Raw genomic sequence first — 16,424 nt, forward strand, 5'->3', positions numbered from 1 at the left:
CATCGCCCATATCACAACGGCAAACCACACCACCACACATTCAGTTGTATACATCCACTGCGGCACCTCGACCCAGAGTCACCAGAACACAAACTGCAGTGTTACCTGTCCAAGTAGGTAACTCCAAGCTTCAAATCTAATCGGTTTGGAACAATCGTAGTCTTTTTCACCCAACAATCAGTGCAATCAGTATTGAATCGGTATTAATCGATATAAAAGCAGTAAAAACAGCGCGACAACTGGTCAAGATGACGCAATCACAATACAGTAGCATGATCATGCCCCGGCAGCAATGTCGTATGTTATAGTATTTTTTGCATTACTTTTAGAGAAAAACATTTCTATTGTTTGCGTAACATCAACATTTATTTGAGATTATTTGGCTTGCTTTCAAATAAGCGATGCAATTTAATGAAAGCTCAAAACGCCTTAATATTTACAATAACAACCTTCAGCTTACATGTGGATGCCATGGTCTGACTACAACAGTTGCAATTCTACGTGTCACCCAGGAGATACCAGGGTTAGCGGCTACCATACTCGCTTCAGGTTACCACTTAATACCATTTAAAATGCAACTGTTCCTTACATTTATTTTACATGTGACAATGGAATAATGCGATTCAAAAATGAAAATATGTTGGTGTTTTTTTTATTGTAGTCAAACAGGACAACATATGCTAGTTTATACGGATTTATTCTAATTCGATTGTGATGACAACTGTATCCCTCCATACATGTAGTCCGTTTCTTGGCTAGGAGCCAGTATTGATGTCCTAAGTAATATATCTTGAGAAACAACCCCTTATGGGAATCGAACCCAGGTGATAGCTGAATAGGTAAGTATGCATTGATGTTTGCAATATGTCCGGAGGATGTCAGAATCAAGACCGTACTAGTTATGAAAGAGGTTTAATTGTTTTTATCCAGGGAATGCCACCACGTGCACAACAGTGCGAGTGGTCCCACAAGCCATCACGCGGTGGTAATCAGTCACTGCAATGGCACCGACCTTTACGCTAGCCAACAGTCGCAGACACGTTCATGTCATACGAGGTGCCCAGTCCCAGGTAATTCAGCTTGTATTCTTAATCGAATATTCTTTGCCCACGAAAAACGACAAAACAACAGTATATGTCGATAGTATTCATGGATGAATGTAAAGTCATGTTGTGATTAGAACATTTCATATTTTGGCATAAAGGCCAAAACTCGTCAATATACCTTTGAGCGATATGAAATGAAAGCTCCAATCTAAATTAAAACGATTAACAGCAAAGGTCGACGATAAAAGCAGGCCAACTTGGACCAGGCTTAAATGGTGACTGGGCAGAATTAAGTCGGTAGCAAAGAAACGCGCCCATTATGTTTTAGTTATGTTAACTAATTTGTGTGTATGTATATCCAGATGACTTCTCTTCACCTTTTATTCACTTTAAGCGCCACCCTTCCCACCACACCCCACACCCCAAAAATGCATTTATCGCTATTACAAAATGAAACACAACCGAGAGTTACTTTAAGTATGATCTTACTTTAGAACGCACAACAACATTACGAAATTTACATACCACGTGACTTTCTGAATACCTGAAATTCTTTGTTGCTTTATATACTAATGATTTGCATTTTTTAACTAAGACATTTTGTATTTAAAATGTTTCCCCGGTTATGCATCTAAAAACTCTTATTTAATCAATGTTTTTTTACACTACAATATCGATAAAGTCAAGAAAAAATAACTCAAATATATCAACATTTTAATCACTAGACCACCAATACTATCCCAAAGGCTCGACATATTGTTATATGTTAACCACACATTGATCAGATCACGTGATAATGTCAATCAACCAATTACGCAACAACAAAGCTGTTTATGCTTATTTGAAAATTGTAGTCATAAGTAACGATATATGGGCAAATATCAACATTTCCTGCATTTGGTATCTTAGTAACACTTTTTTATGATTTACAGATTAATTCGTCATACATATAAAGTGCATTTTACAAAATCATAGGCGAGTACCAATATGCGATTTTCCCCTTAACAACATTGATAAGTTTTCATCCATAAATACCTGCATCACATTTCTTTTAAAAACAGGAGCTTAATTTCTTATGTGCACTTTCATGATATTCAGACACTTGCTCAGGTATTGTTTGCAAAGCGCTATGCTCCGCCTACTTAGCTACCTCATTAGCATATAGTGAGTAAATGATCTAGTTTGGAATTTCGTTGGTATTTCCCAAACCTTTCTTTTTACTTAAGTATTGTACGGACCTCGGGAATCTATCAGACAATATATGACACTCTATCATAGTTATATACTCACTTTAATTTTCTCTAATTATTTAAGCCTAAGTGGCACTGAGGCTTTGAGCACCTCAATAATTAAAATACCGAAACTATTCAACGTCCCATCCCCTATATGTACAATGTTGCATTTTATTTTTTCTGGAATGATAGAATATTTCCAACGTCTAGAACGCGAGACTGTCAGTTTAATTAAGTCACATTATGGGTTCATAAACGGATCTGTAGGAGCGTGATAGTTAGCAACAAACTACAGTATGTGTTCGCTTAATTGTGTGTAGTATTCGGCAACTGATTACTGCTTCAGTTCGCTTAACGATAGATACAAATTCAATGTTGGATAAAGTTTACAAACACACACCAAAATAGCACACATATGGACCCTTGGATAATTTCACTTTATGACAGAGATCTATATTGAAAAAGGTCGAGTAGGTCACATGTGTTTCATTAAAGAATCTTCGTTATCTACACAATCATAACTCTATGAATACTCAACAAATGGCAATACATTCAATTTTTCAACTTTTTGTCACCTTAAAATCAGATTTATTTTAAGTAACATAGAATCGATACATAGGAAAATAACAAAAAAAAAACATTAAGAAAGTTACATCATAAGTAAAAGCCGTATTGTACAAGTTAGTGAACCCAGTGTGCCGAATCTATTGTTAATCTCTGTTTGTTTATAAATTGTATTTTATGTGCATATTTCTGTCAACTAGTGAACGGGGATTGGGGCGACTGGACATCATGGAGCACGTGCTCGGTCACAACGGGGACGGGTAGCACGGAGCGACACCGCAGCTGTAACAACCCGGCGCCCGCACATTTCGGCAAGGACTGCGCGGGGATTAGCCAGCAACATAACCCATGCACCGGTAGATCATACATGCTATATATACATACAACATAAATGACGGTCGGAACTCCTCGGCCATCTTTATCGAAAACAACCTCGGATGTATATGGACGGTTAACATACTCTGAAATCGGTATGTTAAGTCCGCTGAAAGTAGATCGCAAAGTAATTTAATTTAGAAGTTAAACATAATGTCTTAACTCTTGGGAATCTGAATTACGTTTGCAATAGTACACTTCACTGGCAATGAATTTAAACTTAGATCAGAAAATACAAGCTTACAAAATGCGAACTACTTCTACTGATGTACCGGCATACATCCGAGGTTTTTTCGATAAAAATGGCCGAGGAGCTTCGAATGCGTAAAGGAGTCAAACATTTACTGTAACTAGTTTCATCCAGTGGACATAGTAGAATTTGATTCGGGTAAGAATAATATTGAAATATATTTAAGGTTTTTAATTAGTTAATTATTACTAATCATGAAAATCTTTATTACGAAATCAACTATAGAGCTACAACGTAAATATCTATTTTGATAAGTCATTTATCAAATCGCCATACAGTATTGATAGTTAAAATGTCAACTTTATTTTAAGTATTTTGTTTTATCGCTCGATGTTTTGCTACTGATGTACTGACGGCTAATTAATGGTAATACTTTATTGTATATACGTTCACCTTTTAATACTGAATATAATTTTTGTCTACATGGGTCATAGCCTAAATTCTGAATGCAATGCAAATAAAACTTTGAAACTTTGAAACATATTATTCCAAACTCGCAGTGAATAATCATCTGAAAATAGCATTGCTTACTGATATATTTTAATATATCAAAACATTGTCTTTTTCTTGACATTTTCTTAAAACGTAGCAATAATCCAGCGTAAATCGTTTAAGAAAACAGCGTAATTAAAATATGCATACATACTCAAATATGATAATCACAGTCTCCTGAAGTCTACTACATCAAACACATCCTTAGAAGCTCTTATCAGAAATATAATAAATAGAAACATGCCTACATTCTAGTAAACGTTTGGAGTGACTGGACTGCCTGGAGCCAGTGTACCGTCACGTGCGGCACCGGGGAGAAATTGCGCATGCGCCATTGCGTAAACGGAAGCCGATGTGACGGCGCAACTGTAGACAAGGCTTCCTGTGCACTGTTGCCCTGTTCTGTAGGTAAGGACTTAATGCGCGTTTTATTGAACTCCCCGTTCTATTGGTAAGAGCACGTATAATAAATGAGTGTGGTCTTTTCTTGTACTGTTCTGCATGTGAAAACAAACACTTATAATTAAATAAATGTGTGTGGTCTTATGTTTTCCTGTTATGTAGGTTAGTGTACGTATAAATAATATGTGTGGTCATTTCTTGCACTGTTCTGCAGGTAAAGACACGTATTATTAATGCGCGTGGTTTCTTAAATGCGTGTGGTTCCTTCTTGCCCTGTTCTGTAGGTGATGACACGTATAATAAATGCGTGTGGTTTCTGCTTGCCCTGTTTTGTAGGTGAGGACACGTAAAATGAATGCGTATGGTCTCTTCTTGCCCTGTCCTGTAGGTAAGGGTACGTTTAATTAATCCGTGTGGTCTATTCTTAAGGACACGTAAAATTATTGCGTGTGGTCTCTTCTTCCCCTTTTATGTAGATAAGGACATGTATCCGTGTACCCGTGGACTCCGTGTGGTCTTTTCTTCCCCTGTTCTGTAGGTAAGGGTACGTTTAATGTATCCGTGTGGTTTATTCTTAAGGACCGGTATAACTAATGTGTGTGGTTTCTTTTTGCCTTGTTCTGTAGGTGAGGACACGTATGATTAATGCGTGTGGTCTCTTCTTGCACTGTTCTGCAGGTGAGAACACGTATAGTTAATAAGTGTGGTCTCTTCTCGCCTTGCACTGTTCTGCAGGTGAGAACACGTATAGTTAACAAGTGTGGTCTCTTCTTGCCCTGTTCTGTAGGCGAGGACACGTATAACTAATGTGTGTGGTTTCTTCTTGCCTTGTTCTGTAGGCGAGGGCACGTATAACTAATGCGTGTTGATTTTTCTTGCCTTGTTCTGTAGGCGAGGAAAGATATAACAAATGCATATGGTTTCATCTTGCCCTTTTCTATAGGTAAGAACACGTATAATTAATCAGTGTGGTCTCTTCTCGCCTTTCACTGTTCTGTAGTTGAGGACACGTATAATTAAAGCATATGGTTTCTACTTGCCCTGTTCTGTAGTTGAGGACACGTATAATTAAAGCGTATGGTTTCTACTTGCCCTGTTCTGTAGGCGAGGACAAGTATAGTTAATGCGTATGGTCTCTTCTTGCCCTGTTCTGTAGGTGAGAAAACGTATAACTAATGCGTGTGGTTTCTTTTTGCCCTGTTCTGTAGGTGAGGACACGTATGATTAATGCGTATGGTCTCTTCTCACCTTGCACTGTTCTGTAGGTGAGGACACGTATGATTAATGCGTATGGTCTCTTCTCACCTTGCACTGTTCTGTAGGTGAGGACACGTATGATTAATGCGTATGGTCTCTTCTCACCTTGCACTGTTCTGTAGGTGAGGACACGTATGATTAATGCGTGTGGTCTCTTCTTGCACTGTTCTGCAGGTGAGAACACGTATAGTTAACAAGTGTGGTCTCTTCTCGCCTTGCACTGTTCTGTAGGTGAGGACACGTATAATTAATCAGTTTGGTCTCTTCTCGCCTTGCACTGTTCTGTTGGTGAGGACAGTGTGTTCTCTTCTCGCCTTGCACTGTTCTGTAGGTGAGGACACGTATAATTAATCAGTGTGGTCTCTTCTCGCCTTGCACTGTTCTGCTGGCACTGATTTGCAGGTGAGAACACGTATAATTAATCAGTGTGGTCTCTTCTCGCCTTGCACTGTTCTGTAGGTGAGGACACATATAATTAATGCGTGTGGTCTCTTCTTGCACTGTTCTGCAGGTGTGAACACGTATAATTATTAATCAGTGTGGTCTCTTCTCGCCTTGCACTGTTCTGTAGGTGAGGACACGTTTAATTAATCAGTGTGGTCTCTTCTCGCTTGCACTGTTCTGTAGGTGAGGACACGTATAATTAATCAGTGTGGTCTCTTCTCGCCTTGCCCTGTTCTGTAGTTAAGGACACGTATAATTAATGCGTATGGTTTCTACTTGCCCTGATCTGTAGGTGAGGACAGGTATAATACGCGTAAATGCGTATGGTTTCTACTTGCCCTGTTCTGTAGGCGAGAACACGTATAGTTAATGCGTATGGTCTCTTCTTGCCTTGTTCTGTAGGTGAGAAAACATATAACTAATGCGTGTGGTTTCTTCTTGCCCTGTTCTGTAGGTGAGGACACGTATAATTAATGCGTATGGTCTCTTCTCGCCTTGCACTGTTCTGTAGGTGAGGACACGTATAATTAATGCGTGTGGTCTCTTCTTGCACTGTTCTGCAGGTGAGAACACGTATAATTAATCAGTGTGGTCTCTTCTCGCCTTGCACTGATCTGTAAGTGAGGACACGTATAATTAATCAGTGTGGTCTCTTCTCGCCTTGCACTGTTCTGTAGGTGAGGACACGTATAATTAATCAGTGTGATCTCTTCTCGACTTGCACTGTTCTGCAGGTGAGAACACGTATAATTAATCAGTGTGGTCTCTTCTCGCCTTGCACTGTTCTGTAGGTGAGGACACGTATAATTAATCTGTGTGGTCTCTTTTCGCCTTGCACTGTTCTGTTGGTGAGGACACGTTTAATTAATGCGCGTGGTCTCTTCTTGCACTGTTCTGCAGGTGAGAACGCGTATAATTAATCAGTGTGGTCTCTTCTCGCCTTGCACTGTTCTGCAGGTGAGAACACGTATAATTAATCAGTGTGGTCTCTTCTCGCCTTGCACTGTTCTGTAGGTGAGGACACGTATAATTAATCTGTGTGGTCTCTTTTCGCCTTGCACTGTTCTGTAGGTGAGGACACGTATAATTAATGCGCGTGGTCTCTTCTTGCACTGTTCTGCAGGTGAGAACGCGTATAATTAATCAGTGTGGTCTCTTCTCGCCTTGCACTGTTCTGTAGGTGAGGAAACGTATAATTAATCAGTGTGGTCTCTTCTCGCCTTGCACTGTACTGTAGGTGAGGACACGTATAATTAATGCGTGTGGTCTCTTCTCGCCTTGCACTGTTCTGTAGGTGAGGACACGTATAATTAATCAGTGTGGTCTCTTCTCGTCTTGCACTGTTCTGCAGGTGAGGATACGTATAAATAATCAGTGTGGTCTCTTCTCGCCTTGCCCTGTTCGGTAGGTGAGGACACGTATAATTAATGCGTGTGGTCTCTTCTTGCACTGTTCTGTAGGTGAGGACACGTATAATTAATCAGTGTGGTCTCTTCTCGCCTTGCACTGTTCTGTACGTGAGGACACGTACAATTAATGCGTATGGTTTCTACTTGCACTGTTCGGTAGGTTAGGGCACGTATAATTAATGCGTATGGTCTCTTCTTGCCTTGTTCTGTAGGTGAGAAAACGTATAACTAATGCGTGTGGTTTCTTCTTGCCCTGTTCTGTAGGTGAGGACACGTATAATAAAATACGTAAGGTCTCTTTTTGCCTTGTTCTGTAGGTGAGGACACGTATATCTAATGCATGTGGTTTCTTCTTGCCCTGTTCTGTATGTGAGGACACGTATAATAAGATACGTATGGTCTCTTCTTGCGTTTTTCTGTAGGTGAGGACAAGTATAACTAATGCATGTGGTTTCTTCTTGCCTTGTTCTGTAGGTGAGGACACGTACAACGAATGCATGTGGTCTCTTCTTGCCTTGTTCTGTAGATGAGGACACGTATAACTAATGCATGTGGTTTCTTCTTGCCTTGTTCTGTAGGCGAGGACACGTATAATTAATGCGTATGGTTTCTACTTGCCCTGTTCTGTAGGTAAGGACAGGTATAATAAATGCGTATGGTCTCTTCTTGCCTTGTTCTGTAGGTGAGAAAACGTATAACTAATGCGTATGGTCTCTTCTTGCACTGTTCTGCAGGTGAGGACACGTATAATTCATCAGTGTGGTCTCTTCTAGCCTTGCACTGTTCTGTAGGTGAGGACACGTATAATTAATGCGTATGGTTAATCAGTGTGGTCTCTTCTTGCACTGTTCTGTAGGTGAGGACACGTATAATTAATCAGTGTGGTCTCCTCTCGCCTTGCACTGTTCTGTAGGTTAGGACACGTATAATTAATGCGTATTGTCTCTTCTTGCCTTGTTCTGTAGGTGAGAAAACGTATAACTAATGCGTGTGGTTTCTTCTTGCCCTGTTCTGTAGGTGAGGACACGTATAATAGAATACGTATGGTCTCTTTTTGCCCTGTTCTGTAGGTGAGGACACGTATAACTAATGCATGTGGTTTCTTCTTGCCTTGTTCTGTAGGCGAGGACATGTATAATTAATGTGTGTGGTTTCTTCTTGCACTGTTCTGTAGGCGAGGCCACGTATAACTAATGCGTGTGTTTTCTTCTTGCCCTGTTCTGTAGGCGAGGACACGTATAACTAATGCGTGTGGTTTCTTCTTGCCTTGTTCTGTAGGCGAGGACACGTATAACTAATGCATGTGGTTTCTTCTTGCCTTGTTCTGTAGGCGAGGACACGTATAACTAATGCGTGTGGTTTCTTCTTGCCCTGTTATGTAGGTAAGGACACGTATAATTAATGCGTGTGGTCTCTTCTCGCCTTGTTCTGTAGGCGAGGACACGTATAACTAATGCGTGTGGTTTCTTCTTGCCTTGTTCTGTAGGTGAGGATACGTATAACGAATGCATGTGGTCTCTTCTTGCCCTGTTATGTAGGTAAGGACACGTATAATTAATGCATGTGGTTTCTTCTCGCCTTGTTCTGTAGGTGAGGACACGTATAACTAGTGCGTGTGGTTTCTTCTTGCCCTGTTATGTAGGTAAGGACACGTATAATTAATGCATGTGGTCTCTTCTTGCCTTGTTCTGTAGGCGAGGACACGTATAACTAATGCGTGTGGTTTCTTCTTGCCCTGTTATGTAGGTGAGGACACGTATAATTAATGCGTGTGGTTTCTTCTTGCCTTGTTCTGTAGGTGAGGACACGTATAACTAATGCGTGTGGTTTCTTCTTGCCCTGTTATGTAGGTAAGGACACGTATAATTAATGCGTGTGGTTTCTTCTTGCCTTGTTCTGTAGGCGAGGACACGTATAACTAATGCGCGTAGGCGAGGACATGTATAATTAATGTGTGTGGTCTCTTCTTGCCCTGTTCTGTAGGTAAGAACACATAATTAATGCGTGTGGTCTCTTTTTTCCCTGTTCTGTAGGCGAGGAACGTATAACTAATGCTTTAGGTGTCTTCTTGCACTGTTTTGTAGGTAAAAACACGTATAATAAATGCGCGTAGTCTTTTCCTCACCAAAGCAGCACTGTCTGATGTGATATGGTAGTCATGATTTTTTGACCGAGTGCTTACTATGAAATTATATTAGAAATATAATTTATATTATTAACTTAACTCATATCCAATGCAATGTTTGTGTTTTGTTCACCTTTTTGTCGACGATGTAGTGTCAGGACCAAATCATTTAATTCGAAAGGTGCATCACTTTCCAGTGTATATGACCGAAGTGGACAAAGCATGGAACGCGTCAATTACACGCCTTTGTGACTCTTTTTACTATTTGGTAATAAATCTGATAGAAACTTGTTTTCTTTTTGATGAATAGTTCTATCATGAAAGGCTATTTTAAACTTATTCTGCATCGTTTACTAGTTCTAAGTTACAACGTTACTATCAAAATAAATTCAATCGCACTCAGATAACAGCTAAACGAACTTAACAACCGAGTTGCGATATCTGACTCTTCGTATCCCTAGATGGCGGGTGGAGCACGTGGAGCGATTGGAGCGGCTGCAGTGTCACGTGCGGGTACGGAGGCCGCTTTCGAAACCGAACATGTGATTCCCCAGCGCCTCTCCATGGTGGACGGCCCTGTGCGGGAGTTGACAGTGATATCGATGTATGTTATGATGTTGCATGCCCAATAGGTAAGCAATTGCGTTCTTTTAGTTTCAATTTGCAAGATTCGGAGGTGATAAGCAGGCCAAAACAGGTGATTTTCAAGGCCGCCCAATGGCGGGCGATTCTGCATGGGTAAAGATATGTAGTGAGATCGATAGTCACAGCGATGAGTGATTATGTGGTGGATGCGGCATGCAAGTAATGGTCATTTGCCGTAAATTACACGTTTCCATTGCCCCAATTATTGTTAAAAATAAAAAGCTGACATGATGCTATTTCCACGCTGAAAGAGCGATGACTGACCATCAGAACCATACATTTAACACTTCCAAAAACGGAATAAAAATAATCTAAGACTTCACTCTACCGAAAGGACGTTCTCGCAATACACATGAAAACCGGCTACTGAGTGAAATTATCGATGTGTAGGAAAGTCCAAAGACAGACACTTGGTTCCCACAGTTTCTGCAGTATTTCAGCAATTGATGTACTGCTTGCCAATGGTATGATATCTACTTTTACCATCTTACTATTTTTCTGAGAGAAAAAATGTTTTAATTAAAAATTCAGAATGTAACTTTGAGTAAAAGCATCCAATGTGGAGTACTCTGCCCTTCCAGACGGTGGGTGGAGTAATTTTACCTCGGCTGGCTCATGCAGTGTCACGTGCGGTGTGGGGGTGGCCTACTCAACCCGGAAGTGCGAAAATCCCCCGCCACAATTTGGTGGCAAAGAGTGTGAGGGTTCCCCTGCCTCGTTTGAGAAATGTGAAATGCCCGGATGTTTAAGAGGTAGTAACCCTTTCCGCGTCATTTTGTCAAGGAGTGAATATTTACAAATCAGAAATTCGTGTATCATCGAATTGTGTTGCTACACTATAAATTCAAGAAAGCTTAACAATTTAAAACGTTCTCACCTAGACGGAGGATGGACAGGTTGGTCTAACCTAACTTCCTGTAACTCCATCTGCGGAATGGGGATGCAGCGGACCCTCCGAACTTGCACGGCTCCCGCCCCCGCCAATGGCGGTAGTCAGTGTACAGGCGATTCCATGCTCTCCCGCGAGTGTGACAACGGGCCATGTCCATCAGGTAGGCTCATTTCTGTCGGCTAGGTCCAAGTACCCATAGCAGTTTGATGTGTTATGGTAGGCTGATAATATCGGGAAAGCAAATTTGGCATTGACATTTTCTTATGTCCCTGTATTTTACCAAAGAGCTGTATCTGCCAATCCATGCTCGTCGACTTTGTTTATTCAACCTCATAAATTATTACCTTAACAGAAAATCTTGTGCTCATTTTCATATACAGTACGTTACAATTAGTGAATTGCTTTGTGACATTTATGTATAACATACTTTAGCTTTTTTTTAGCACGATCGAATAAAAGAAATTGAAAAACAATGCCGTTTTACTAACAGATGCATGCATAATTTCAAAATCACCCCCTTTTAGACATAAAAGTTTGTGATGGAACATTGCTTAAAGATGCAATGCGCGGCGCCCAGTCCGCAGACTTCAATTGCTATAACACTTCCGGTACGGATACTTCCGGTTCGGGTAGTTCCGGTATAGACCCTAAAGGCATGATTTCCGAGATGTGTCTGGCGCCCGGCACAGATTCCTGGATAATAGGCGTTCAGGTTATCAATGTTTGGTTATTATTTGCTTTCAACGTACGATTTTAACACGGTACTCGTTGAAGTCTCGCTATACCATGTCCGTTATTTACTTTAGAGATTTTTAAAGCAACCATTTCGCCATGTAGCCAGGTCCATTTAAATATTCACGAAATATAATCTCCTGAAGTCTTCGAGTTATCGCATTGCTTAGGGGATACTTGACACTCTGTTTAAATCTTACACGATATCCGGGTCCTTTTGCTTTCAATATTGCTACTTCGGGATCACGTGATTTTTTTTTACATTTATAGGTCTCTTCTATTTGCTCCCAACTACCAATCTACTCTCCCTTGGCAAGTTTAGAGACCGGATCACGGAAACATAAATACGCTATACTCCTGGACTGTTTTCAAGAAATCCTAACGGTGAGATGATTCATAATGCAAGGTGGAAATCCAATTAGGTTTAACTAAACATATTTTAATAATTCATATGTTATTGCAGTTTATCACATCCCTGTTTTCCGTGTAATATACCCATAACGAATATTTTTATCTTACACATGTGTAAGATAACGTATCAGACATTTCTATTGGCTAGACTAACCACACGCGACCTAGATATCCCTGCGCATTGTTTATAAACAAAATGGTTTAAACGCCAACAAATACCTACCTTAATGAAGCTGTAGAACTTCCGGGAGACAAATGGCTAACGAATCATAGTTCATCTTGTTTAAAAACTTTCTGATAACAATGTTCCGCCAACCAGATAATTCAGATCACTAGTCACAGAAATATGCAGTCAGTCAACAAATACAGCCACATTCGTGACAAACGCTGAAAAACCATTGAAAAAAGCGACAGCGAATAACTTTTAAATCCATGCACACAGTAAAACTTGACAGACCGACGTAGGTCACATAAACCGCGTAAATGCATGTACTCTCAGTGTGACGTCATCAAATTGTGTACTTATTGGGTTTTGTTTGGTTTAAATTGTTCGTTATTCATGTTGTTGGATATTTTACTACACATTTTAATATTTGTGACTTGTTAAGCGCTTTATCAGAATTAAAACCTGGTAACTGCTAGCTATTTTTGTCATTTTGATTTGGAACTATTTATATGGGGCATCGTTGACATTCCACTCTGACTACTTTGGCTGTCAAACAATGGGTACAGAAAGTGAAACTAAATTGGTAATAAAAACACCGTTGTAAGTATGTGATAAAAAAAGATCTGACACTTTGTCATTTTATACAATAGTTTTATTAAACTCGTCCATGAAAGTTGTTAGTAAGCTCGCCAGAGGCTTGCTTACTAACAAATTTCATGAACCCGTTTGATAAAATCTTGTATTAAATGACAACTCGTGTCAGATCCTTTATGTGTTACCTTGTGACGTTTCTTGTCTCTCGCTGAGTGTCGTTCAGGACTTGAACCTACAGTCTCTTGAAACGGTTGCCATTATGAATTATATGTATTGATCATTGTAATAAGAAACGACATACCTCTAGACGGCTACCATTACGTTTGGGCAACTGGCGATGTCTCTGTATTCGGTTCACTGTAATAATAAACCAAGTGCCAATAAACACGGTTACCGTTTAAGTTATGGCTACGGGGGATGTTTCTGTATTGTTCATTGTAATAAAACTATTCTACAAAACCATGCATTTTGCAAAGAATGTTGCTTAAAATTGTTTCAGGTGAAAGCGATGAGTGTTTAAAACACTCACGATCGTTGATTTGTGTGGTATTTTGAAACGCATATGTTTGACTTTTTAATTCAATGTTTTATCTTTCTAATTATCGACTTCCCAATAAAGCAATAAATGAAATGCATCCATTCTTGAATGTTAATGTATTGCTTTTTGAAACCCATTAACTGAAACAGCTTAATCGTCTAAGAAAACTAACTTTCATATTCTACTATTTTATGCATAAAACTATTTTACCCTTACAGATAGCGACAATGGATTGTCAGGGCGCAATACAGAAAGTCACTGTTGATCTAGAACAGACCCCACAAGAGTATCATTTGCTGACCTGGTGATGAATGATTGATCTATTACTCGTATATGTTGTGTTGAAGAGTTTGAATAAATATTTGAAACGCTGTTGTCAGCTATAGCATTAAGCTGTTTGACCATGAGGCTTCTGCCATAATCGTTTAACGTCAATTAGCCGGACAAAGGCATACCTGTTTGAAAATCGCTCAGATATTTTAAAACAATCGCTCGCATGTTTCAAAACAATGTTCAATGTTATAAAACGATCGCCAACATGTTTCAAACGATTGCTTACAAGTTTTAAAATGATTTATAAAAAAAGTGTACGTACGACATTTGTTTTAGAACGTGTCACGGATTAAGCTACAGGAACTGGTCTAGGTGGCATTCCCACTTAACATTTGAAGGATGCTTCTACAAGATATATTGTACAATTTAACTGAAGACATGGAAATTGCACGTGTAAACCCTTGTATATTACCAGTTACCTTGATGTTGGGAATAATAAAGCTATTTTTTTATCTAAATGTTTATAAACATATGCTTACACACTATATACTATATTGTATGGATTTCAATCATGTTGTGAAATACATTGAAGTAATTTCACAGTGTACACTTGATGGATCACATTATAGGTAATAGTGCTAAGGTTTATTTACAGGCATGGTAATGTTAGATTTCAAGAAAGCTTTTGATCCTGTGGAACATGATTTCTGTTTTGGTATAGTGGAATTACGTGATGTCCAGAATATCGATGGTTAAAGTAGTATTTCCTTGGAGGAAACGAACTGTTTGTGTTCGCCATATTTCATCTGATTTTAAACAATGCACAAATGGTGTGCCATAGGGAAGCATTTCAGTTACCCTGTTTTTTTTATTTTACACCTATGACATGATAAGTTTTGACCCGGAATAAAAATTGATTTTAAATGCAGTTGACAGTGCATCTATATGCTTATTAAGGCTCTTGTGTGGTATATTTTAAGCTTTGAAAAATTTTGAAGTCGTTTTCTCATTGATAAGTTTATAATAAGTTAACATATTAGAGGAAAAACTGAGTTTGTTATATCCCTACCACGTGGTGTTAGGTGCTATATAGAAAACACCTTGTTCCGTCCTTACGTCTGTCCGACCATCCGCACACACAAATGGGTTGATATGTGAGTATATCCGAACGTGCGTCTTTCCTGGAACAGTACAACTCTCCTGTTCTCAATTGCTCAAAAATGTTTTTGGTGTATTGACTTAAATCACATATTGACTGTGTTGAGGACTATAAACGTATTGAGTAAACTTGAAAAAAATGAGAACTATTTTTAGCACAATTAAACATAGGCACCTATCTAGTGTGCTGATGCGATTGTGCCGATGTCAACAGGGAAATACCAGTTGTCTTCCTTTTAATAAGGTACTTATTAATTTTAAGGTAATTAATCGTGTTTTAATAAACAAAGTGACAGTATAAATAGAACATTAGATTAGCCTTTGCCGCACCCGATAAATGTCTCCGCCTTGTCAGATAAACTTCTTCTTTTCGCGGCACTTACCTAGTATTCACTATTTATATAACGATAATATTAATATAAACCTATTTATAAGATCAAAACATCCTTCAAAAATACCCGAACAATACCACAAACATCCGCCGTTTTGTTCCGCACTAAACATGCTCCTCATTTGAAAATCTGTAAAAATACCTTACTTTGAACCCCGCTATTTGATCTCCTTTCACTATTGAAGTTAATTTGTTCTATGTTGTTAAGTGAAAAAAGCGGGTCCGCTAGTTTTCTACATTGTCCATTAATGTTCCAAGAAATAATATCCAAATGCTCTTCCTAACCCCCTTATTAGGGAAATGTTTGGTTGGGGTTTACACTTAATTATTGATGTGAAGTTTGTCCCCAGAAAATCGTACACGATCTTCTTTCTGTTTTTGGCATGAAAGATTGAGTAGAGTTTCTGCCGTGCGTCTCGCCACTCCACGCTTTTTCAGGTCGTCCCTTGCTGTAGCCGCCGCCTTGCGGACATGTTCACGTTCATAATAAAAGTTGAACTTGATAATGTTTGGGCGGGGTTTCTTAGATCGTTCAATGTTTTTCGACCTATGTGCCCGGTCAAATAAAATGTGATAACCCTTAATGGTCAATACGTCTTTGATAAAGATATTTACAAGCTGGCTGCAATCAAGACTTTCTTTGTGAATAGTTTATGCTGATGGGACCGGCTCCTGTTTGGCTCCACCCTCTTCACACCTTGTTGAGAATGCGCTGTATTCTCTGGAATGCCATGTACTATTAGGCTTTCTTTCATGCGACGAAATTCAGCATCCAATATTTTGTCGTTGGCATGTTCATTGGCCATTTTTCTAAAGAGTTGGTCATATCATGTAGCGGTTGACAAGATGTTTGAAGATGTTTAATATCATATTTTGCTGTCTGAATGGAGTTTGCATGTTCTTCAAACTTGTCCCTGATAAAAGAGAACAGTTTCTACATCTGTGACGTCAATAAAGTATTCTAGCATTAACATCCGCTTCATTTGAACATGTCCGCTTATTTCTTTTAACAGAATGTACCTTAGAAT

General features: G+C 39.2%; 1 protein-coding gene across 1 annotated transcript; it reads left to right on the forward strand.

Moving 5' to 3' along the window:
- The first annotated feature begins 5 nt into the window (after positions 1–5).
- Positions 6–13,895, forward strand: LOC128202833 (coadhesin-like). Its single transcript, XM_052903988.1, has 11 exons — positions 6–113; positions 456–549; positions 931–1,070; positions 3,043–3,198; positions 4,215–4,367; positions 10,058–10,228; positions 10,823–10,993; positions 11,123–11,293; positions 11,658–11,845; positions 12,136–12,249; positions 13,793–13,895. Exons 2-11 carry the CDS (start codon positions 461–463, stop codon positions 13,880–13,882), a joined length of 1,443 nt encoding a protein of 480 aa, XP_052759948.1. The 5' UTR covers positions 6–113; positions 456–460; the 3' UTR covers positions 13,883–13,895.
- The last annotated feature ends 2,529 nt before the right edge of the window (positions 13,896–16,424 follow it).

Source organism: Mya arenaria, chromosome 9 (assembly GCF_026914265.1).
Source record: "Mya arenaria isolate MELC-2E11 chromosome 9, ASM2691426v1".
NCBI lineage: Eukaryota > Metazoa > Mollusca > Bivalvia > Myida > Myidae > Mya > Mya arenaria.

Coding starts and splice junctions, on each gene's coding strand:
- LOC128202833 (XM_052903988.1), top strand. CDS start 461: ATGTGGATGCCATGGTCTGACTACAACAGTTGCAATTCTACGTGTCAC. Junction 11,294..11,657: donor CAACGGGCCATGTCCATCAG/GTAGGCTCATTT, acceptor ACCCCCTTTTAG/ACATAAAAGTTTGTGATGGA. Junction 12,250..13,792: donor GTTTTCAAGAAATCCTAACG/GTGAGATGATTC, acceptor TTACCCTTACAG/ATAGCGACAATGGATTGTCA.